The sequence below is a fragment of the Neoarius graeffei genome, chromosome 5 (assembly GCF_027579695.1).
Source record: "Neoarius graeffei isolate fNeoGra1 chromosome 5, fNeoGra1.pri, whole genome shotgun sequence".
Taxonomy (NCBI): Eukaryota; Metazoa; Chordata; class Actinopteri; order Siluriformes; family Ariidae; genus Neoarius; species Neoarius graeffei.
Genome location: NC_083573.1, coordinates 74,597,822 through 74,620,901, shown reverse-complemented (window position 1 = coordinate 74,620,901; position 23,080 = coordinate 74,597,822). Strand labels below are relative to the sequence as shown.

At 42.1% G+C, this 23,080-nt stretch overlaps 1 protein-coding gene across 1 annotated transcript in view; it reads left to right on the top strand.

Moving 5' to 3' along the window:
• Positions 1-3,516: 3,516 nt before the first annotated feature.
• Positions 3,517-23,080, top strand: part of LOC132887057 (uncharacterized) — a 42,066-nt gene continuing 22,502 nt past the window's right edge. The window contains exon 1 of the mRNA XM_060922388.1: positions 3,517-3,850. Coding sequence (XP_060778371.1) covers positions 3,577-3,850 — 274 coding nt within the window. The 5' untranslated portion in view covers positions 3,517-3,576. The remainder of the gene's footprint in view (positions 3,851-23,080) is intronic.

Genomic DNA, 23,080 nt, shown 5'->3' with positions numbered 1-23,080 from the left:
GTCATCCCTGCCTTGTCCATCACCCTGCATTGATGCCTCTTTCTGATTTACCCTCCGATTGGTTGCAGGCCCTCTTGCTTTGACCTGTTTAACAGCCTCTGCATATGACACCAGGTTAACTGCTCTATATCTTTGCACCTCCTTTTCCTCCTGCTGTTTTACACAACCTTGATATGCTGCGCTATGTGCCCCACCACAATTGCAACATCTGGGCTGTACTCCCTCCTCACACCGCCCATAGTCATGATCTCCTCCACATCTACAACATCTCCTTGCCCCTTTACAGACTGCCGCAACATGCCCCAGCCTCTGGCACTTAAAGCTGGGTAGCAAACATATCCAATCATTACTCGTTTAGGAAGCTGCAGTTCACTGAGATGCAGCAAGATGGTCATACTTGGAGCCTTCGCCCCCCCTTGTTAGTGTAGAACCAAGTAGCCTTCACTAGTGTCCCTCCCTTCGTACAAGTTTTCAGTACCTCTTCTGAAATATTCGTGGGGACACCAGTAATGACTCCTCTTACTCCATCTCTCACCCCTACCTCCATACATTCCACATCCTCTTTCCCCAGCTTACGCAATCGTAAAGCCTTCTGTTTTTGCTCGCTAGACTTACAAAACACTATGACCTTGTTGTTGCTAATATACCTCGCTGATGCCACCTCTCCAAGAGTTTCTTTAATCAACTTAGTTAGCCGTATTGGGTTGGAAATGTCATGTTTAGAGATATCCGCATTAAATTTCACCAAAACTTTTAATTCTCCTTCCTCAATTCTTCTACCTTTACTAACTGGGCTTTCACCACCGCCACCGCCACCACTTCCCCTTCTCTTTCTTCCCCCTACACGTCCACCTCCTGGACCCTGAGATTCCTCCTCCATTTCACTCTCACTATCTCCTGCCGAGCTTGGCATATTGCAAGCAGGGTAGCCTAAATCGATCCCACAAACTGTCTTACTGACTGTATGTGTGTAAATATAAAAAAAAATGTTAAGGAAAAAGTGAAAAGTGCGGCACGGCGGTGTAGTGGTTAGCGCTGTCGCCTCACAGCAAGAAGGTCCGGGTTCGAGCCCCGTGGCCGGCGAGGGCCTTTCTGTGCGGAGTTTGCATGTTCTCCCCGTGTCTGCGTGGGTTTCCTCCAGGTGCTCCGGTTTCCCCCACAGTCCAAAGACATGCAGGTTAGGTTAACTGGTGACTCTAAATTGACCGTAGGTGTGAATGTGAGTGTGAATGGTTGTCTGTGTCTATGTGTCAGCCCTGTGATGACCTGGTGACTTGTCCAGGGTGTACGCCGCCTTTCGCCCATAGTCAGCTGGGATAGGCTCCAGCTTGCCTGCGACCCTGTAGAACAGGATAAAGCGGCTACAGATAATGAGATGAGATGAGATGAAAAGTGAAAAGTCGTAAAGCTGCTTTGCTATTCGGGAGAAAGCCGACGGTCCATCCGTATCCCCTCTTGGCTCCTGCTCCTGGCCATCTCTCTTGCATCGTCCTTGCATGGGCGCAGTCCTTAAACAGCCCAAATGTAGTTCACTGATTAAAGACAGGTGTTCTTTGTTAAAGGTGCGCATGCCGGAGCTTGTTAGGAGCATGCGCAGTCCAAGGCGTGCCTTCAGGTGCGCAAACCAAGGCGCGTGGGACTGAAACAGTTCTGCACAAGTGCAACACGATCGCACTAGAAAGCATGGCCAAGCTGCCAGTGTAGCTGCAGTCTTTTTATGGCCCTTTTCCACTACCCTTTTTCAGCTCACTTCAGCCCGACACGGCTCGCGTTTCGACTACCTCAGAGCAGCATGACTCAGCTCGCTTCAGCCTTACTTAGCACCCAAAACTCGCACGGTTTTGGAGTGGGGCTGAAGCGAGCCAAACCGAGCCGAGTGGGGCTAGGGGCGTGAGGAGACACTCCCCTGTGCACTGATTGGTGAGGAGGAGTGTCCTCACATGCCCACACACGCCCCGCGAGCACGCTGGGATCTGTAAACACCGTAAACCCGGAAGAAGAATAATTACGAATTACGAGAATTTCTGAAGCCTTATGCGCCTCGCCTCATCTATACACTCTTGCCAGTATCTGTTGGCGTTGTCGGTGACAACAAGCCACAGCACCAAGACCAGCAACGCTAATGACTCCATGTTTATTGTTTACTCTCCGGGTCGTGAGACTACCGCTTAAAAGATCACTGATGTCACTGTTTGCGCCGCCTAACGACATCACGTGACGTCCACCCACTTTTGCTAACTCCACCCAATGTGTCCACCCACTTCCAGCCAGCACGGTTCAGCGTGGTTGTAGTCGAAATGCAACTCCAACAGCCCCACTCAGCTCGACTCAGCCCAACTCAGCACGGCACGGCTCAGCCCAACTCAGCCGCGTTGGTAGTGGAAAAACGGCATTAGTTGCAAATTACGAGTATTTCCTCTTGTGTTAATAATTTGCCATGTCAAAACAAACAAAACTTTCATCCTTATTTTGACGTGAAGAGAGGTAAGCAATTTATTATATATTTTTCCATCAAAGATGCATTTTGTGGCTTCGAAGCTAAGTTTTAGTGCCGTTTCTAGAACACAACATCAAGAAAACGTGGAAGAAACAGCAATAATGGAAGAGCCGGTTTCTAAGCTGCCTAAAACTAGCAATGGTAATTATTTTTTCTTACATAATGTATTCAGGGGGCGGCACGGTGGTGTAGTGGTTAGCGCTGTCGCCTCACAGCAAGAAGGTCCTGGGTTCGAGCCCCGGGGTCGGCGAGGGCCTTTCTGTGCGGAGTTTGCATGTTCTCCCCGTGTCCGCGTGGGTTTCCTCCGGGTGCTCCGGTTTCCCCCACAGTCCAAAGACATGCAGGTTAGGTTAACTGGTGACTCTAAATTGACCGTAGGTGTGAATGTGAGTGTGAATGGTTGTCTGTGTCTATGTGTCAGCCCTGTGATGACCTGGCGACTTGTCCAGGGTGTACCCCGCCTTTCGCCCGTAGTCAGCTGGGATAGGCTCCAGCTTGCCTGCGACCCTGTAGAAGGATAAAGCGGCTAGAGATAATGAGATGAGATGAGATGTATTCAGGCTGCCAGTCAGTGTGTGACCCCGCCTTTGAAAAATCCTAGCTACGCCCCTGCTTGACAGATTGACAGTCACAGCGTGTGTTCATGTTACCTGTGTTCAGAGGCGCTTCTCAATCTGTCCAGCAGAGGGCAGTAACTTCTTCAGAAATCAAAACAAACGAAGAACAATCCACAGAGCGGAAGTTATCGTCTGTCAGTCATTAAAACAAAATGTCTACATTAGTGCACTACATAGGGCGCGAAGCAATAGTAAAATCAACCCCTTTTTAGTGTGCTATATGATATCTATGGAGTCATTTGAGATTGGTCCTAAGGCCTGGTCCCAAAATCACATACTAGTGCACTAAACAGGACGGCGCAGTCGGATCATAGTGTACTTTATTAGCATACTTTGTAGTGCTGAAATGTGTGATTTGGAACTGCACCGACCCAAAAGGCTAGCTAACAGGTCTCTGTAATCAGCTCAGCTAGCTCTGTGAATGAGAATTAAAGCTGTGTGTTTACAGCCTGTAAGATAAAGATGGTCGAGTCCCATTTCCACGTTCAGCTGACAGCTGTGCTGGATGTGCTCATGAAAACGGCGGTGTCAGACATCTGTGCTCTGGCGGAGAGCTGGTTTAAATCCCTGCACATGGAAATAGAGAAAAGTAAAAAGGAGAACGAAGATTTAAGACAAAAGCTGCAGAGCATGGAGCAGCAAAAACACCAAGCTGCAGCTCAAACAGCTGAGGTGGAGATTAAAGCGGCCAAAGAGGAGAAAGAGGACGCTGGGAGTGAAGTGAGAGAGACAGACGGTTAGTGGGTTCAACATCATTAAACCTCTCCCTGACACACACTGGTCATGATTTGTTTATTATACAGAGGGAGTCCAGTTTTCTGTCACTCCGGCTGTATCTTAAATATCTTCCCTACAGTCTGTAGTGCACTACACAGGGCATGGAATGGATTGAGACGGTCTCAAGTGGCCGAGGATTTCTGATCACTTTAACCCTTTGATGCAAAACATGGGTCAAAAGTGACCCGGCTGAGTTTTTATCTTCTATATCTTTGCAACAAATTAATTCCATCATTCAGTATTCAAGGTATTCCTCAATTAACTTGTTTTTTTTATCATCATACATCCTTATTTTATTTTTTCCTTTCTTACTTTTTGAATAAAAACCCTTTTTGTATCACTACCCTTCTAATGCACAACATGGGTCAAAAACGACCTGCGTTCATTTTCCAGGTTATTTCATGTATGGCTGAGTGTTTCTATGATATTCTTTTGAAATAAATTCATTTTGTCATTTGCTTTTCCAAATATGCAGTAAATACACTACCGTTCAAAAGTTTGGGGTCACCCAGACAATTTAGTGTTTTCCATGAAAAGTCACACTTTTATTCACCACCATAAGTTGTAAAATGAATAGAAAATAGAGTCAAGACATTTTTCTGGCCATTTTGAGCATTTAATCGACCCCACAAATGTGATGCTCCAGAAACTCAATCTGCTCAAAGGAAGGTCAGTTTTATAGCTTCTCTAAAGAGCTCAACTGTTTTCAGCTGTGCTAACATGATTGTACAAGGGTTTTCTAATCCTCCATTAGCCTTCTGAGGCAATGAGCAAACACATTGTACCATTAGAACACTGGAGTGAGAGTTGCTGGAAATGGGCCTCTATACACCTATGGAGATATTGCACCAAAAACCACACATTTGCAGCTAGAATAGTCATTTACCACATTAGCAATGTATAGAGTGGATTTCTGATTAGTTTAAAGTGATCATCATTGAAAAGAACAGTGCTTTTCTTTCAAAAATAAGGACATTTCAAAGGGACCCTGAACTTTTGAACGGTAGTGTATCTTGTTTTTGTTTAGCACAAATCATCATTTTTATTTTTCCTTTCTTAAGTTATGAACAAGCACAGCTTTTGTAATTCTACATCAAGTTTACACACATGGGTCAGAACCGACCCGCATGCATTTACTCCAGCGTTTGGTGGGAACTGTGGATTGTGCTTGTGTCAGACATTTCACAGCTCAGCACAGCACGGCGCCCTTTGCCCATCTAATACATGCAAGTAATGTTTTTCAATTGTTCTAACATTACCTTAGAAAAAAATGGATTATGTTTAGGTTACCTTGAGAGTGAGTAGATTACTTGTCAGAAAGCTAAAAGTAATTACTATTAGCTACCGAGCTGTTGACATATTCTACTTTAGTTAGCTAATTTTATTGTAATTGGCTTAGCTAACTACATAGTTAATAAATTAATAACTGGCCCCATTCACTGCTAAAGTAATTACTTGAAACAAATTATTATTATAGTATTAAGACATTTAATTTTAAATCACACTTGGATGACCCATGTGTAGTAATATAAAAAGTATTTTTGTTCATAAAGTAGGAAAGAAAAAATTAAATTAATGATTTGTGGTAATTAAAAACAAGATATTTAAAGAATACTTGCAATATTCAATCATAAAATACATTGATTTCAAAAGATAGAGCAAAGAAAAACTCAGTCAGCATGAAATAACCTGGAAAATGAATGCGGGTCATTTTTGACCCATGCTGTGCATTAGAAGGGGTGTGCATATGTTTTGCATCAAAGGGTTAATGAGCAGTATCAGTAATACTACATTTCTGTATACAGTACTGTGCAAAAGTCCTAGTCACCCTATTTGATGACTTCTACATTCTTGAGTCGGTACAAAAACAATTAGTCCAAGCATTTTATTTTCCAGCACAAAATTAAATGTTATCGAAAAAAGTGTTTGTACAGTATGTAAGCAGCATGTTACATAATAGAGCACTTTTCAGATTCTCATCTCATCTCATTATCTCTAGCCGCTTTATCCTGTTCTACAGGGTCGCAGGCAAGCTGGAGCCTATCCCAGCTGACTACGGGCGAAAGGTGGGGTACACCCTGGACAAGTCGCCAGGTCATCACAGGGCTGACACATAGACACAGACAACCATTCACACTCACATTCACACCTACGGTCAATTTAGAGTCACCAGTTAACCTAACCTGCATGTCTTTGGACTGTGGGGGAAACCGGAGCACCCGGAGGAAACCCACGCAGACACGGGGAGAACATTCAAACTCCGCATAGAAAGGCCCTCGCCGGCCACGGGGCTCGAACCCGGACCTTCTTGCTGTGAGGCGACAGCGCTAACCACTACACCACCGTGCCGCCCACTTTTCAGATTAAAAAAGAACCTAATGAAGGCTGCTGGGTTTTGGTGCAAAATTAAGAAGCGAGTGTGACAAAGTGTCCAGAAGAACTGGGGCTGGGTCTGTAAGATGCTCAGTAAAACCTACAGCTCGTTTCTGCCTGATCCATCCTGGTGCCCTGTGTCTGGCTGGAGTCTCATTGCATCGCTCCTATGGTGGAGGACGGCCCCCCGTGTGGACAGTTGAAAGTCACACTTGAAGGACGCTCTGGACTTTTAGGGCCTCTACATACTCTTGCAACAAGGCTTTCGCAGACAGTTGTAATTTATCATTGAGCGGGGAGTAATAGGCGTGCGCGATGTTATTCACCGCCACAACGCAAGGGGGCGCGAAGTCGCAAAATCGCTAGGAGTAGTTGGTGGGTGTGGTTAGTGGAGTGTTTATCCTCCGGTTACTTATAATGACTAGAACTGGAGTCGTATAGATGTACGTACTTCCTCACTTCCTCGATCAACCGCTCTTCGTGCTGCTCCATGTTCGCTCGTGTTTTTAAAAATGGCGATCGTGAAAACAAAACAAACCGGGAAAGTAGGGAAGCGGAAGTGCGTGTACAGCGGATGTAGAGTGGACCAATCAGAGCCCTCTTGTCTGCGACGCTGTCTGCGAGGCTGTCTGCGGTGGTCACAATTTTTGGGAGGTGCGTGCAGAGTGTCTGCGAAGGGGGGGACTTCGCAGACGCCATCTGCGAGGACTGGGTTGTCAGCATAAATTGGCCTTTAGAGTAATGCTTTTATGGCTGAGGACTACAGTTGACTTGCTAACTTTAGGACTGCAGTTGTCAACAATTTTGCACTCAAGTTTCCATCAATAAAGAGTTTATAACATCGACGAAACTGACTTCATGTTAAAACTGTTAATGTTGTGGTGCAAGGACAACAATCTCCGCCTGAACGTGGAGAAAACGAAGGAGATTGTTGTGGACTTCAGGAGAGCGCACACCCAGCATGCTCCACTAACTATCGACGGTGCTGTAGTGGAGAGGGTGAGCAGCACCAAGTTTCTGGGTGTGCACATCTCTGAAGACCTGTGCTGGAGCAACTCCACCGCATCACTGGCCAAAAAAGCCCAACAGTGTCTGTACTTCCTCAAACTGAGGAGAGCAAGAGTCCCGGCCCCCATCATGCACACATTCTACAGAGGCACCATCGAGAACATCCTGACCAGCTGCATCACTGTGTGGTACGGCGCCTGCACCGTGTCCTGCTGCAAGACTCTGCAGCGCATCGTGAGAGCAGCTGAGAGGATCATTGGTGTCTCTCTCCCTTCTCTTATGGATATATATATAACTCCCGCCTCACCCGCAAAGCCATCAGGATTGCAGGTGACCCCACCCACCCATCTCACAGCCTCTTCAGCCTGCTGCCGTCGGGGAGGAGACTGCGGAGTCTCCGGGCCAAAACCAGCAGTCCTGTTCTGCCCCTCCTCCCCCCTCTGCCACAGATTCTGCCCGCACACCCCCCTGCCCCCCCTTCAGCATCTGACATGTCACCCTCACAGTCCCCCCCAACACACACACACACATACACTCTCTCAACGTTCATTCACACTCTGAACTCAGGGACTGCACATTTCACTTTACCTCGCTCATTTGCACTATTCCGCACTACCTCACCTTAACAGCGATTAGTTTATTGTTTATACTGCTTATTTCATGTTTACCTGCTATACCTCAAGTGCCCTTGACTGTTTATTTGCTCCAATTTGTATGTATGTATGAGTGTATGAGTGTTTAGTCTGTGTCTAGTTCCTATTTAGAGTGTTTATACTGTTGTTTATTTCAATTATTCTATTTTTATTTATTGCATTGCCTGTTTGCACCGTGGGTCAGAGAGGACTGAAATTTCATCTGTGCTGTATGTCGCGCATGTATAGCATATTTGACAATAAAGTTGACTTGACTTGCACGGTGGTGTAGTGGTTAGCGCTGTTGCCTCACAGCAAGAAGGTTCTGGGTTCGAGCCTAGCAGCTGACGAGGGTCTTTCTGTGTGGAGTTTGCATGTTCTCCCCGTGTCTGTGTGGGTTTCCTCCGGGTGCTCCGGTTTCCCCTACAGTCCAAAGACATGCAGGTTAGGCTAATATGGGACGGCCTTGGGCTGAGGTGCCCTTGAGCAAGGTACCTAATTCCCAACTGCTCCCCGGGCGCTGTTAGTATGGCTGTCCGCTGCTCTGTGTGTGTGTGTGTGTGTGTGTGTGTGTGTGTGTGTGTTTTTTTTTTTTTTACTGCTTCAGATGGGTTAAATGCAGAGAGGAATTTCACAAATGTGTGATGAATAAAGTCTTTCTTTTCTTTCTTTCACCCAAATGAGGATGGGTTCCCTTTTGAGTCTGGTTCCTCTCGAGCTTTCTTCCTCATGTCGTCTGAGGGAGTTTTTCCTTGCCACCATCGCCACAGGCTTGCTCATTGGGGATAGATTAGGGATAAAGTTAGCTCGTGTTTTAAGTCGTTCAAATTCTGTAAAGCTGCTTTGCGACAATGCTTATTGTTAAAAGCGCTATACAAATAAACTTGACTTGAATTTCCTTATAAAACTGCACTCATTGTACCGGAGTTGTTGTTGTCGTTGTTGTTGTTGTTATTTTAAAGCAAAGGGTCATCTCACGGTTCGAGCCCCGTGGCCGGCAAGGGCCTTTCTGTGCGGAGTTTGCATGTTCTCCCCGTGTCCGCGTGGGTTTCCTCCGGGTGCTCCGGTTTCCCCCACAGTCCAAAGACATGCAGGTTAGGCTAACTGGTGACTCTAAATTGACCGTAGGTGTGAATGTGAGTGTGAATGGTTGTCTGTGTCTATGTGTCAGCCCTGTGATGACCTGGCGACTTGTCCAGGGTGTACCCCACCTTTCGCCCGTAGTCAGCTGGGATAGGCTCCAGTTTGCCTGCGACCCTGTAGAACAGGATAAAGCGGCTACAGATAATGAGAATGGGTCGTCTCACATCACATATTGACTTTTTGTTTCATTTATTATGGCTTACTGCTGTTTAGAGGTTTTCTTTTTTTTAATGTTAAGTTTATTTCATTACTTTTTAAGCGATTTTTGGTCTACAGCATTTCTTTACGTGTGCCTAAAACTTTTGCACAGTACTGTGTATTTGGGATGGATGATTCTAATCTATTTTCCAGTAAGATGCTAATGTCAGAGGGCAGTGGCTAAGTAATTTTAAAGGTGACACATTATACCCTTTTTTCCACAGGCTGAAACAGTTCCCTGAGGTCTTAATGAAATAATTAAGTGATTTGAATATTTTGTCTATACTAATTCTGTTGGGTTAATGTCCATCGATTCAAGGACGAAACTTTAATTATTTGATGTATGTCCATTGTCATCTTGAACATTCTGAGAAAATGGAGTACTAATCTGTATTATTCCTTTACACTGTTACCTGATGTAATATTTGACCTAGAAAGGTGCATGTGATGTGATGTAAGAAGAGATGCTGTGTAGAGTTGTGGGTGTGCGCGTTGTGGATGCAGTGTTGCTGCCCTGTAGTAGAGAGGCTTTGCTCGGCCACGTGACCCCGGAGCAACAGTAACTATACTGTTATGACAGGGGGCACGCTTGTAGTGCTTCGTTCAGATGAGTTTGTTGTTGTTAAGTATGGGAAGGGAAGGTTTTGCTGTGATTTTGGACATGCAAATTGTTTTGAGCGAAATAAAAACATCAGCTTTTTTAATTTACCAGAAGTAATTCGTCATCGTGGGGAAAAAGTAGAGAAATTTCTAAACGTAGAAGGGAAAATTGGGGGGGGGACCGTTCAGTGAGACGCTGTGTCGAACGGAGAGGTAAAAAAAACAATGGTATGCTCACTTCATTTCCACGAATGTAAGAATTCCAATAATAAATTAACAACTGTAGCGTGGTGCTCATTCTTATAAGTGAAGTGAACATGAGCAACACAGTGGCTTGGCAGAGCCTAACTTTCACCGAGACTTAAAGTCCATATACATTCAGGGATCCTTCGGAGCACGTTGTGGGTGTGCTTGGGACCCAGTCATTATGGGAAATACCTGATGCTGATTTGAGTGGAATCAGCACATGCATATAAGGACACTGAGGCTTTGGGAAGTATTATAATCACTGTCACATTTGTTTCTAGCCATGTTTATGACTGCTTTCGTTTTTATAAATATCACGCTTGCTAATAAACACACTTCCTGCACTTAGACCTGTCTACCGCTGCATACCTGAGACAATACTTGCAAAGTCTCTGTGAAAAGTGTCCTTATTTGCGTGTTCTGATTGCGTTCAAATCACCGTTTCTGTGCGCATAGTATTGATTGATTTTTAGTTTTACATAAATTTTATTGTTGAGGTTCAGCGCTACCTCAGTGACCAAGTTAGCCCCAGATCTGAGGATCCACTGCAGTAAATATTTATCCCAGTCTTTACCAATTAGCACTGCAGCGTTTATGCGTTCCAGCCTCCTCTGTTCCATGTGCATGTATTTTTTATTTTTTTTTCAAAATCAGGCGAGATTTGTTAAGAAAAGGAACAGATTGAGCTCCAAGACTGTCGAACAAATACTTTTCTTAAATAAAAATGTTTAAACCCCCTCCATGTCCTACTGTGACGAAGTAGTGATGCTTACCTTTTATCACAGTTCTTGTGGGATATGAATGAGCTGCAATGGTTTAAATGCTACTTAAGTTAAAATGCCTACATTACATATTGATTTGTGGCAAGATATAGCCTAATAAATATTGAAAATCAACTCTCATTTGTGGTTGTTTATTAGCCTACTGCTAAAGAAAAGTTACTTTGCTAGATAATGGGAAGTTTTTAATAGTAGGCATATCAGGTGAAAATTCAGTCCAAATTGCTTGAAACTGCTTTCATTGAATTCAGAATTAAATGAACAACAACACACTTTTTACAGAAGTAAAATGTTTATCCGTTCTTGAGATATTGCAAATCAAAGATTGAGGAAACGGCTTAATTTTTAGAAAACTGCTGTAATATGAGGAGAGCATGGTCCAAAATGGGCCTCATTAACAAATGAAAGCAAATGTTTTTTAATTTTTATTTTCCAAGATATTTACATGGAAATTGGCAGGCACATAGTTGTATACTGAATACACAATTTGAAAAATTAGCACAAACCAGTTATGCAAATTAGAATTTAATTAGCACAAATTACACTAATTAGGAAAAAAAATCTGTACACTTAACTAGAAAAATTACTTCTAGTACACTCTGTGCTCTGTAGGGCTTTGTATTTCTCAAAAGTAGGGTCTATTAGTGTTTATATTAAAGAATGTGAATGATTATTTCGATTAATATTCACAGCTTTCAAGGCTAACCTCGAAAAAACTGTGTGAGCCACATCCAATAAACAATTCCTGTTAATTGAACTAAAATTGACACTCGCATTTCTGACTTCTGGTTTTTAAAATCTCATTCCGACCACTAAGATCTCAGTGTTTTTCATCAAAACTACTACAGTTATATTCTAAAATACTTATTTATGTGAATCGGTTTGATTTGAAAAAATAAGTAGGTAAAGCTATGAAAACCCATGTCAAAGTCTCCTGTGAATCATAACCTCAAAACTAGCTGACGGAAGATTTTGCTGAAACCGTGAGAGTGAGAGAACATCCATATAAAAGTTCTCTGATATTCATGAGTAACCCAGTCAGAAACTGATCAGAAGAGAGAGAGCCTGACCGCTTTCCTGCGACTCAAAAAGCACCGGCGGTTTCCCGATGTCCCGCGAGCCGAGAGTGCACTCTGTTGTACCAACTTCAACTTGCCGTTACTCCCAAAGTACTGAATAGATCTTAACGAGATATTTCTTTGGAAAGCAGAAATAAGCATTTTAATGATGGTATTCACGATAGAAAATATTCAAGAGTTAAGCAATGACAGATTTGGAAACCTAGATGAGTGTATGCACGCACAGTTTTCACAGCACGGCCAGCGAGTGTCTCATATGCCTATTAATATAAACGAGTATTGCGTGGTAACGGTTCTGTTCACGAGTAGCTTCTCTTTTGGAGCCACAAATCCTTAATTTTCTTGATTAGTAGCTAAGTATATGAAAATTCTTCAGTGCCAGCGGCTCTGTGAAAGGCTGGTTTAATCGAATATAAAGGATTTACTGATTTATTACTCGTGTGTGTGTGTGTGTGTGTGTGTGTGTGTGTGTGTGTGTGTGTGTGAGGTTTTAGATTATCGGAGTATAATTGTTTTAATGCCACCAGCATGTGATTAGAGACACACAGAGACTGAGACACTGACAGCAGGCCAAAAGGAGCAGGTCTGATGGAGGTTAAAAAAAGTAAATGTAAGGTTTCTAACTCAGCTGAGGCTTTTGCCGTTTAATGAATATTTATGAACAACTGAAAGGATCTTGGAGATTTGTGCTGACAAGTGTTACCTGGAAAATGTCAGTTTTGTGACTCCTTATAAATTATGCTCTTTCTGAGCATAATTTAAGACTTTCAACTAAGATTGAACAGATCTGTTGGCTGTGCAAATGAATAACATTCTTAGGACCAGTAACTTGCATAATAAAGGAGATATTTTTGGTAACAAAGCCTTCACTCTGACTTTTGAACACTGATTGATCGCTTGTATGTGTGTTCAATAGAAATTATGATGAGATCTATTCTAGCGCCTTATGCTCTTTACTCTAAAGTAATGATGGAGACATTCTGAGGTTAATTCTTATCCATAAGGGGGAAGCATACCCTTAGCCCCCCCCAGTCATAAACGTCTAGTGACGTCCCTGCAGTTTGCCATCAGCAGGAAAAGAAGATATTGAGTGGGTCAGTTTTAAACAGACGATTTTATAATCATAAATGTTTTTATGGTGCTAGTTTTGTATCTTTTTAGCAATTTTTTTTTAAACAAATTGAATATGATGTGTGCAAGCGGTGGTACCACAGGTACTGCATGCAAATATATATTCGTGCAGTGACAGAAATTTGGAAATGTGATCTGTCTTTTCAGACCTAGTCTTTGTATTCTTTATAACCTAGGCTTATTTAAATTGGGTCAATAATGTATTTAGAGTTTTAATTAACAATTAAAGAATTAATTTTACAATTTAATTTAACAATTAAATGAAAGCGGGGACGGGGTGTCGCGTGCTTCAAGGTGTGCTTGCGCCAGCACCACCGTCAATGTCGCATGGAGTGGACAGACAACTGGAACCTGGAGGAGCAGCGTGTAAAGGTAGGCACACTTATAAATTGAGGATTTATCAGGCTTTTATGCAGTGTATTTCATCCAGTTGTGTAATGAAAGTATTAAAAAATGCAAAACTGTCAATTTTTTTTTTTTGTTGAGCTGGTGCAGATAAATGCGTAGTTTACAAGCAAGGCTAGCTAATGTTAGCTAGCTATTTGTTCTGTCGATGGTTAGCGTTAAAGAGCAGAACGAGTGAGCAGGTGAAGTGCGGGAACGGCGTGTGGCTGCTGTCAGGGCCGACAGAGTTGTGCTGGGTGAGCAGTATAAACTGAATGTAGCTGTATATTATGATCACGTTTTGTGATTAAATCAATTGCGCATTCCTTTGAGCAAAGAGGAGTTCCTGAATTTTGAGGTGGGTTACCATGTGTTTTAGCTGCAGCCGGCTAACGGTAAGCTAGCAGAGCCAGTGAGCAGGGTGTGGTTGCTGTCAGGGCCGACAGAGGTGTGCTGATCGGCGGGTGAAGGGTATAAACTGTGTATGTAGCTGTCCAAGTATATTATGAGCCACATTTTATAATAAAAATAAATTACACGCTCCTTTGAGTGAAGAGGAGTTCTGACTTTTGTGTAGAAACGTTTTTCTAATTTACAGTGAGCTGCAATTTATTCCATATAAAGTGTCAGAGCTTTTCAACCAGCTCTGGCTGAAACTGTGATGATATTTATTGTGACTTAAATTCTTTTGTTTTTGTTGAAAACCGCAGTTTATAGCTTTTAGCAGTGAGCTTTAATGGACTCCTAACTCGAGGCAAAAAGTAGTTGTTTTTTTTTTTTTTTTTTTTTCAGCCAGTATTTTTATTGTCGTCATATAGACTGATTTGATTATCTAAGAGCCATAGCTTGGAACAGATGTATGAGTTTGGAGAAAATAATTTCATCCTTGAAAATAAAAATGAGTATTTGAAAGTCCTTGAATTTGACTTGCCCCTGTCTGTACAAACTGTTAGTAAGCGGGGTGTGGTGGGTGGTGTATGAGGTCGATCATAAATAAGTTAATGTGTTTTATCTTGCATGTATAAGACACAAATGCACTGTGTAATATTTAAACAAGCTACACATGGAGGACCACGACAGTTTTCCTCCAGGTAAATTTGCTGCTTGACAGACTTTAAAATGAGACTTGACAGCTTGCATTAGTTTGTGACCGAGATCATTATAAGGCATAAAAGAAACTAGCATGCTCGTTAACTGGGTGGCTCATGTAAGTTACGCATATGTGAAATTCTTCTTTCATACAGACGAGATGGCTGAGAATAGAGGGATAACGGAGAGATCTGTGAGAAGGAGACGAGTTCGTCCTCAACAACAGGATGCTGAACAGCACATTAAGTTGAAAACTGACGAAGCTGGTCTCAAAGAGCATTTTATCAACTCGCAGAAAGGTTAGTTCTTACATTTTTGTCTGTTTTTACTTGTTTCAAGTAGTGCTTGTGTTAGTTGTCCAATTAATAATAATGTTGAATTGCACTGTAAATGTAAAATTCAGCATTGTTTTCCATACGAATCTCATTTACTGGTACACAAGGGAACTTTTTACTGGCTGTGCGAATTGGCTGTTACCATTTCAAGCTGGGTTAGGTCATCTTTTTAGAGCCATTTTAGTTTTATTTAGTGAAATTCTCCTGACATTCATCTGTTGAATCTTCTTGGCTTGTCCTCATTGTCGTCTTCTATTAATAAATCAAAAGGTCAAAGGAAAAACAATCCAGTCTCTGCCGGTGTCCCGACACACACACACACACACACACACACACACACACACACACACACACACACACACACACACACACACACAGTCTAGTCCTACCTTCCTGCAAACTGCAGAGAGGAAACTAATCTATCCATAGAAGACATGAGGTGAAACCGCCAGAATCCAAACTAAGCACTAGGACTGAATTTACTTACTGTGTGAGGAAGCCACTTACATTTAGCTCCGTCAACTGCTGTTAGGTAGCTTCTGTAGTTTTATTATGATGGCCAACATGACTGTTAATTTTCCAGATTTCCCAGACATATAGAACAACTGGTCATAACTTGAATAGCCTGTGAGCTATAGGCTATAATAATGTAATAATACTAACAGTGGTGAAACGTTACTATTAGAGCTGGGACTTCAGCTCAGCTAAAACTTAGCCAGACACGCCAAACAAAGCAACAGGGCAAATGATTTTGCAAGGGGTTAACAGCAGGGTGCCCTGTAGCTCCATTGTCTGTAGTTGTCAATGTTGATTTTAAAAGTAACTAAGTTAATTACATCGGGAAATGAATACTTAAGTACGAGTGAAAAATACTGTGGCGAGCATGCGTGGAAGAAGAGCCTGGAGCCAGAAATCTTAGTTTCTCGGTTGTTAGCCTGTGATGCTTGCTCTCGATAGCACTGGCTTGACTGCTTTAATTAGTATTCGCTAACACTACTGATGAATGCTACACCGGCTGGAAGGTGACTTCACTGCTGTGCTGACTCACAGTTAAGCTAGCGTTGGCCTTCGATAAGTCCTTGGCCGATAAATTTTTGGTCCTGCCTCCAGAGATGGGACCAAGTCTCAAGTAAGTCTCAAGTCTTAACCTTCAAGTCCCAAGTAAGTCCCAAGTCTTATTTTTTGTCTTGGGCAAGTCAAGTCAAGTCACAGGCTATGTCAAGTCAAGTCCTATAATAAGTCAAGTCCAAGTCAAGTCACCTTAGGCGTATTGGCGTAATTTTAGCAACAGAATATGAATTTAATACATTGAAAAGGCAATACATAAGTAAATGTCAGTAAACATCCCTGGCACATGTGCCCAACCTGTCAAATATTTGCATTTTAAATACTCATGTTCTGTAAAATACATAAAACAAGAGTAATAATGTCAGTTATTTATTGATGGCAAAATTGATTGCAAGATTGAAAGCCAACTAAGTTTCTCACATTGTCATCAGCCAACAAGAAAAATAAACAGAGAATTGGCATTCTGTTATGTGCGTAGTTAAAAGAGAGTAGGACTAGACTCCGAAGCCGTTTGTTTTCAGGATAATGGCTGGCTGATGAAATTATTGGCTGGCTAGCTGACTCAGCCAAAACCTTAATGGCTGCTGCAGCCACCAAAATGTTTATGGCTACAAATGGCTGATACTGTTTCTTCACACCTATGGTCTACGTTCAATTGATTATAAGATGCAGTGTACTGGTTACACAGATACATAGGCTATTTCCACAACACAGTTTGGTTAAAAAACTGATTGTACTACAACAAATGGTGTATTTATGATAGCATTTATTGATTATAAGTTATTTATTTATTACATTTATTTATTATAAGTACTTAGATGTATTATTATTATCTCTCTCTCACACACACACACACACACATACACATGGGTCATTTAACATGAAATCATATGAATTATGAGATATTAAAATATAGTAGGCCCTAGTAGACTTTATTCTGTGCAGTGTACGGCGACGGATTCGCTCTAAATTATCTCCGACCGCCAAGTTCACTAATGTTCTGTCTGCCTTGCCTACCAGGCAAACGGAGCGGTCAGTATATTGCTAGCTGTGGTCAGACTGCAAAGTATGAATCATGAAAGAGTGTCTCTGAGGGAGTCCCGCTTAATTAATGGACGTCACTGTGTGGCATATATCCGGGCGAACGGATCAAACAAATGGTGGGAATAAAAAGCAAATTACCACAGGTCCCCTGGTCTCTTACTTCATTGTAAATATAAATCTAGCAAGATTGTAGTTCAATGCTAATAATAAGCTAATCTGGATTGTTCGAGGAAGGCATCTAGCTATCTACTCTCACTAGCAATGACCAGTGAAGGACTGGCAGCTATCTTACTATGATGAAAGTAGAGTGGTGGAGTACTTTTTTTTTTTTTTTTTATCAATCTCGAAGTATGTGAAACAAACAAACAAAAAAAATACCTTTACACTTTCCCTCAGCAGCGGCAAAGAATGCAGCCATCTCGTCGATATCGGAGTCGATTGATGCTCTGGGTGGGTTCCCGGGTTCCCCAGTGTATCGTGGTAACGGTGTGAGGGGCGGGAAGCCAGACAGGTAGTCACAACGGCAAGCTTGTGGTGGCTCTCTGTGCTGTGATATCAGTTCTAAATCTCTACAGTGTATGCCTATACGTCTCTATTGTGTTACTACTAGTGTGTACAGTTGATCATGTTTGTGTCACTTTTCTTGTAGCTCATGATGTGGATAAACCCATTATTTGATGTACACAATTCTTAGTGGCTCAGCCAAATTTTATTAGATAGCGGCTCAAATTGGCTTACAAAATTATTGGCTGGCGGCGGCTCAAATTCTAAATGGCGGTTTTAGCAGCGCCTGGCGGCGGCTTCGGGGTCTATGCAGAACCTTTATTTTTAAATACATTTCTGAGTGGATAGTATCTCCATCCTTGACTCCTGTATGCTGCATAAATGGGAATGAATTAAAAATATATATATAATTTTTTTTTTTTGAGAGTTAAAATCAACCGCAAAGTTGGCATTTGAGCTGAGCTAGCCATGCTTGAGTGCGTGACGCCACAGCAGGAACCGGTTTTAAGGCCGAGGCCTTTTACAGCTATAGACCAAAGTCATATAAATAAAAATTTATGGTGAAAGTAAGAAATACCGTTACCGACTCGCTCAACTAAGACTGCTTTTGACTTCACTGATTGTGGGTTGACTCATTAAAACAGGATAGGTGTGTTAACTGATGCAACATACATGTACATGCATGCATTTTCACTGATAAAAGGTAAAAGGCTAATTAAATAATCAGATGAACTGAGACAATTACATTCTGAAGCAAATTAAATAATCTTATACCGGTAACTTAAACACAATACAAGTTACATGTATTAATCTAAATGCAGGTAAACAACGTGTTTTTGTTTTATATCCAAATGAGAGTCGGAGCTTACCCGTCTGTGTTCTTGCTTCTTGAAGGCCGATCTTGTAGCTGATTGTTTTGAATGCATCTGTTGAAGACAAGTCACTGGGAAGGCTTGTGAATGATGATGACAAGAATCCTAATTGCAAGATGAAAACTAGTGATGTTGACGGGATGCCACATCTTTGCCTGTTTGCCCTAAGAGACATTGCCCCAGGTGAAGAAATAACTTATAATTACGGGGATACAGACTGGCCTTGTTGCAAACAGGTACGCTAACATAACCTGATATAACTGAATGTGGACCAGTGATTTTAATAAATGTTCTAGTTTTCCAAGCAACTGATGAAAGTAGCAGTTTAATTTGTGTACTGTTGATGATGGCTGTTTTGTTCATTTTCAGGAGAAACTGAATGAGTTCAAATACAGCATCTTTTGTCTTCATGTGTTTTGAGATTTGAGCTATGACAATGAGTTATTTATCGTTTTGTTTTTCCAGCAGAAAGTGGCACCTGATGTCAGCAAGCAGATTGTTGATTACAGTGACAGACCTCAGGTAGGTGCCAGTTTCTAAAATACTACTAATCTCTTGTTAAGGTGTTTATCTGTGTGGTAATAATGGGTTTGTGAGTATGCATTATTATCCAGTGTATTTCTTCTGGTAGTCCATGTAGTCATGATCTGTAAGGACTTCTCTTGTCGTTGTCCCTTCTGTGTGTTTTGAAACCACCCCAAAAGTACTGATAGACCCCAAGTATTGACAGACTGACATACTGACCAGCGGTTTTACGTGGATGAGCGTCCCTGATTGGGTTTGAGTATCGTGTGTATGTGTTTGGAACAACCCCAGAACTACTGATAGACTGACGAACTGGTCACCAGAAGTTTATCTGAATGAATGTTTGTGATCAGGTTTGAGTACTTCAGATGTTGACAAATATGAGAAGACGAGACCCAGTTACATCCCTACACACTGAATAAGTTCTGTGAGAATGTGTTTATTATCCAGTGTTTGTCCCATGGCCCCAAACATGCTAGCCAAGATTAAGCTGGCTAATATTCTGACATTAATCAACCTATTTTTATTTTTTAAAATAAATTCTCAGGGTGTCGTGGCTCAGGTGGCTAAGGCACCATACCATAAATCCGGGGACCCGGGTTCGATTCCGACCCGAGGTCATTTCCCGATCCCTCCCCGTCTCTCTCTCCCGCTCATTTCCTGTCTCTACACTGTCCTATCCAATAAAGGTGAAAAAAAGCCCCCCAAAAATATCTTTTTAAAAAAAAAATTCTCATTCAATTCAGTGTCAGTTATGGGCTGGATGGGGCCCACAACTGATTTTACTTATCCTCTAATTCATCAAGTCAAGAGAAACTTTTCACCCATTATATTTCCTCTGGATGCATTATTGGACTTTTCTTCCTGAAAATGCCAATTTGTTCCACCCTACAGCCCATAAAAATGCTACAGCAGAGTTTACGTTAGACTAGTGCTGACCAACAAATCGTATTTTCATCATCATTGTGATATGCACATGTGCAGTAAACACATCACAAAAGACTTTTATCTTGCTAACCTTACATTACATTTGCGTAACTTTAGTAAGAGTAAGGTGAAAATGAGTAGTCTAAATTTTTATTCCAAATGACCTTTGGTCTTCTGTTTGCTATAAGTTTTGTTCTTGCACTAGAGCCAAATATCATGTTTCCTTTAATTGTTTTTTCTTAGATTTTGACTTGCTTTTTTTTCTTTTCCTTAGCTGAGTTCGCAGTCCTCACTGGATGATGCCCTTGAGGCGCACTCTCGACATGATTATATTCAGGTATATTTACAACTTCAGACTGGGATTGTGGTGATTTTTATATGCATATATGTAATTATGTACATACGTGTATCTTTAATGTAACCACAAATGTATTTTGATTCATATGTAACCACACATGCATACCTTGATGTAATCACATAAGCAGTAATGTGGTTTATGATGATTGTATTGCGATTCAAAGCCAGTCATGAAGATTTTCAATAAAGAGTTAATGAAGTTGAGATTACAAATAGATTGGTCAAAGCTTTATACTGTTCATGGAACCGTTAAGCAGGTGTTGAACTAGAAATAACCTTAAACGAGAACCAAGCCTTATTTGGATATATATTATTAGAATGACCTTAAAAGCTTTGTTTGGATACATACAGTGGTGCTTGAAAGTTTGTGAACCCTTTAGAATTTTCTATATTTTTGTATAAATATGACCTAAAACAACATCAGAATTTCACACAAGTCCTAAAAGGAGACAAAGAGAACCCAGTTAAACAAATGAGACAAAAATATTCTACTTGGTCATTTATTTATTGAGGAAAATGATCCAATATTACATATCTGTGAGTGGCAAAAGTATGTGAACCTTTTGCTTTCAGTATCTGGTGTGACCCCCTTGTGCAGCAATAACTGCAACTAACCGTTTCTGGTAGCTGTTGATCAGTCCTGCACACAGGCTTGGAGGAATTTTAGCCCATTCCTCTGTACAAAACAGCTTCAACTCTGGGATGTTGGTGGGTTTCCACACATGAACTGCTCGCTTCAGGTCCTTCCACAACATTTCAATTGGATTAAGGTCAGGACTTTGACTTGGCCATTCCAAAACATTAACTTTATTCTTCTTTAACCATTTTTGGTAGAACAACTTGTGTGCTTAGGATCATTGTCTTGCTGCATGACCCACCTTCTCTTGAGATTCAGTTCATGGACAGATGTCCTGACATTTTTCCTTTAGAATTCCCTGGTAGGCGGCACGGTGGTGTAGTGGTTAGCGCTGTCGCCTCACAGCAAGAAGGTCCTGGGTTCGAGCCCTGGGGCCGGCGAGGGCCTTTCTGTGCGGAGTTTGCATGTTCTCCCCGTGTCCGTGTGGGTTTCCTCCGGGTGCTCCGGTTTCCCCCACAGTCCAAAGACATGCAGGTTAGGTTAACAGGTGACTCTAAATTGACCGTAGGTGTGAATGTGAGTGTGAATGGTTGTCTGTGTCTATGTGTCAGCCCTGTGATGACCTGGCGACTTGTCCAGGGTGTACCCCGCCTTTCGCCCGTAGTCAGCTGGGATAGGCTCCAGCTTGCCTGCGACCCTGTAGAAGGATAAAGCGGCTAGAGATAATGAGATGAGATGAATTCCCTGGTATAATTCAGAAATAATTGTTCCATCAATGATGGCAAGCCGTCCTGGCCCAAATGCAGCAAAACGGGCCCAAACCATGATACTACCACCACCATGTTTCACGGATGGGATAAGGTTCTTATGCTGGAATGCAGTGTTTTCCTTTCTCCAAACATAACACTTCTCATTTAAACCAAAAAGTTCTATTTTGGTCTCGTCCGTCCACAAAACATTTTTCCAATAGCCTTCTGGCTTGTCCACATGATCTTTAGCAAACTGCAGATGAGCAGCAATGTTCTTTTTGGAGAGCAGTGGCTTTCTCCTTGCAACCCTGCCATGCACACCATTGTTGTTCAGTGTTCTCCTGATGGTGGACTCATGAACATGAACATTAGCCAATGTGAGAGAGGCCTTCAGTTGCTTAGATGTTACCCTGGGGTCCTTTGTGACCTCGTCGACTATTACACGCCTTGCTCTTGGAGTGATCTTTGTTGGTGCACCACTCCTGGGGAGGGTAACAATGGTCTTGAATTTCCTCCATTTGTACACAATCTGTCTGACTGTGGATTGGTGGAGTCCAAACTCTTTAGAGATGGTTTTGTAACCTTTTCTGAGGTCCTCAGAAATCTCCTTTTTTGTGCCATGATACACTTCCACAAACATGTGTTGTGAAGATCACACTTTGATAGATCCCTGTTCTTTAAATAAAACAGGGTGCCCACCATGGGCGATTGCTCTAAGACAACGAGGGAGGCTCAGCCTCCTCTAAAAATGACGAACATCGTGTAGGATGAATTGCGCTAGGCTTATGTTATAGCCGACCTTATAACATTGCTATTTCAGATCCAGAATCATAGAAATATATGTGCTCAACCCAACTACAGTGCGAAATCATTCTGTTATAACTTTCCCCAGTTCGCCTAACGTGTGTGTGAGTTTTTCCCCCTTGTGACAGCGCGATGCAGCCCAGCCTCAGTGGACTTCAATGGGATTTGGGAGCTATGCGCTTTTCAATCTCAAAATGCAAGATGGTTATTGGACAAATGCTGCGAAAATGCCCGCCCACGGACTCCGAGCCTCACAGTGGGAGGGACATGGCAGTTTCCGCGAGGAGACTGGTGATTGGTGAAAGCGGCCGGATATTTTCTTAGATTGACAGCTCGTTTCAAATATAGACAGGCAGTGGTGAATCTCAGTTCAGTCCCATGCGGATTCGCAAGTGCTGTGGTGTATTGTAAGAGATCAGCTTACATTTCGATTTCATTCATTCCATACAATTTCTACCAGCTTTTTTAGTTTGTATATATTTTCATTGTAGTGTTGTCAAGTTTGCTATCTTAGTTCCAGAAATTTTATTTGAGTGACTGAACTTGAGGGGGCTAGTCAGCTAGCAAGAAAGCTGCGCACGGATGCCAAGCATTGCTGATTTAATTTTGGCGAAGCCATTTGCCAGTCTTCCTTTCGAGGAAAAAATTAAAATTAAAGAGCAGGGTAGACCAATGCCTCAAATTGACTTGGTGAAAAAGGTAGGGAATAATACTCGTTCCTTTCAGCTCTCCTGGTACAAGAAAGTGAATTGGCTAACAGCAAGT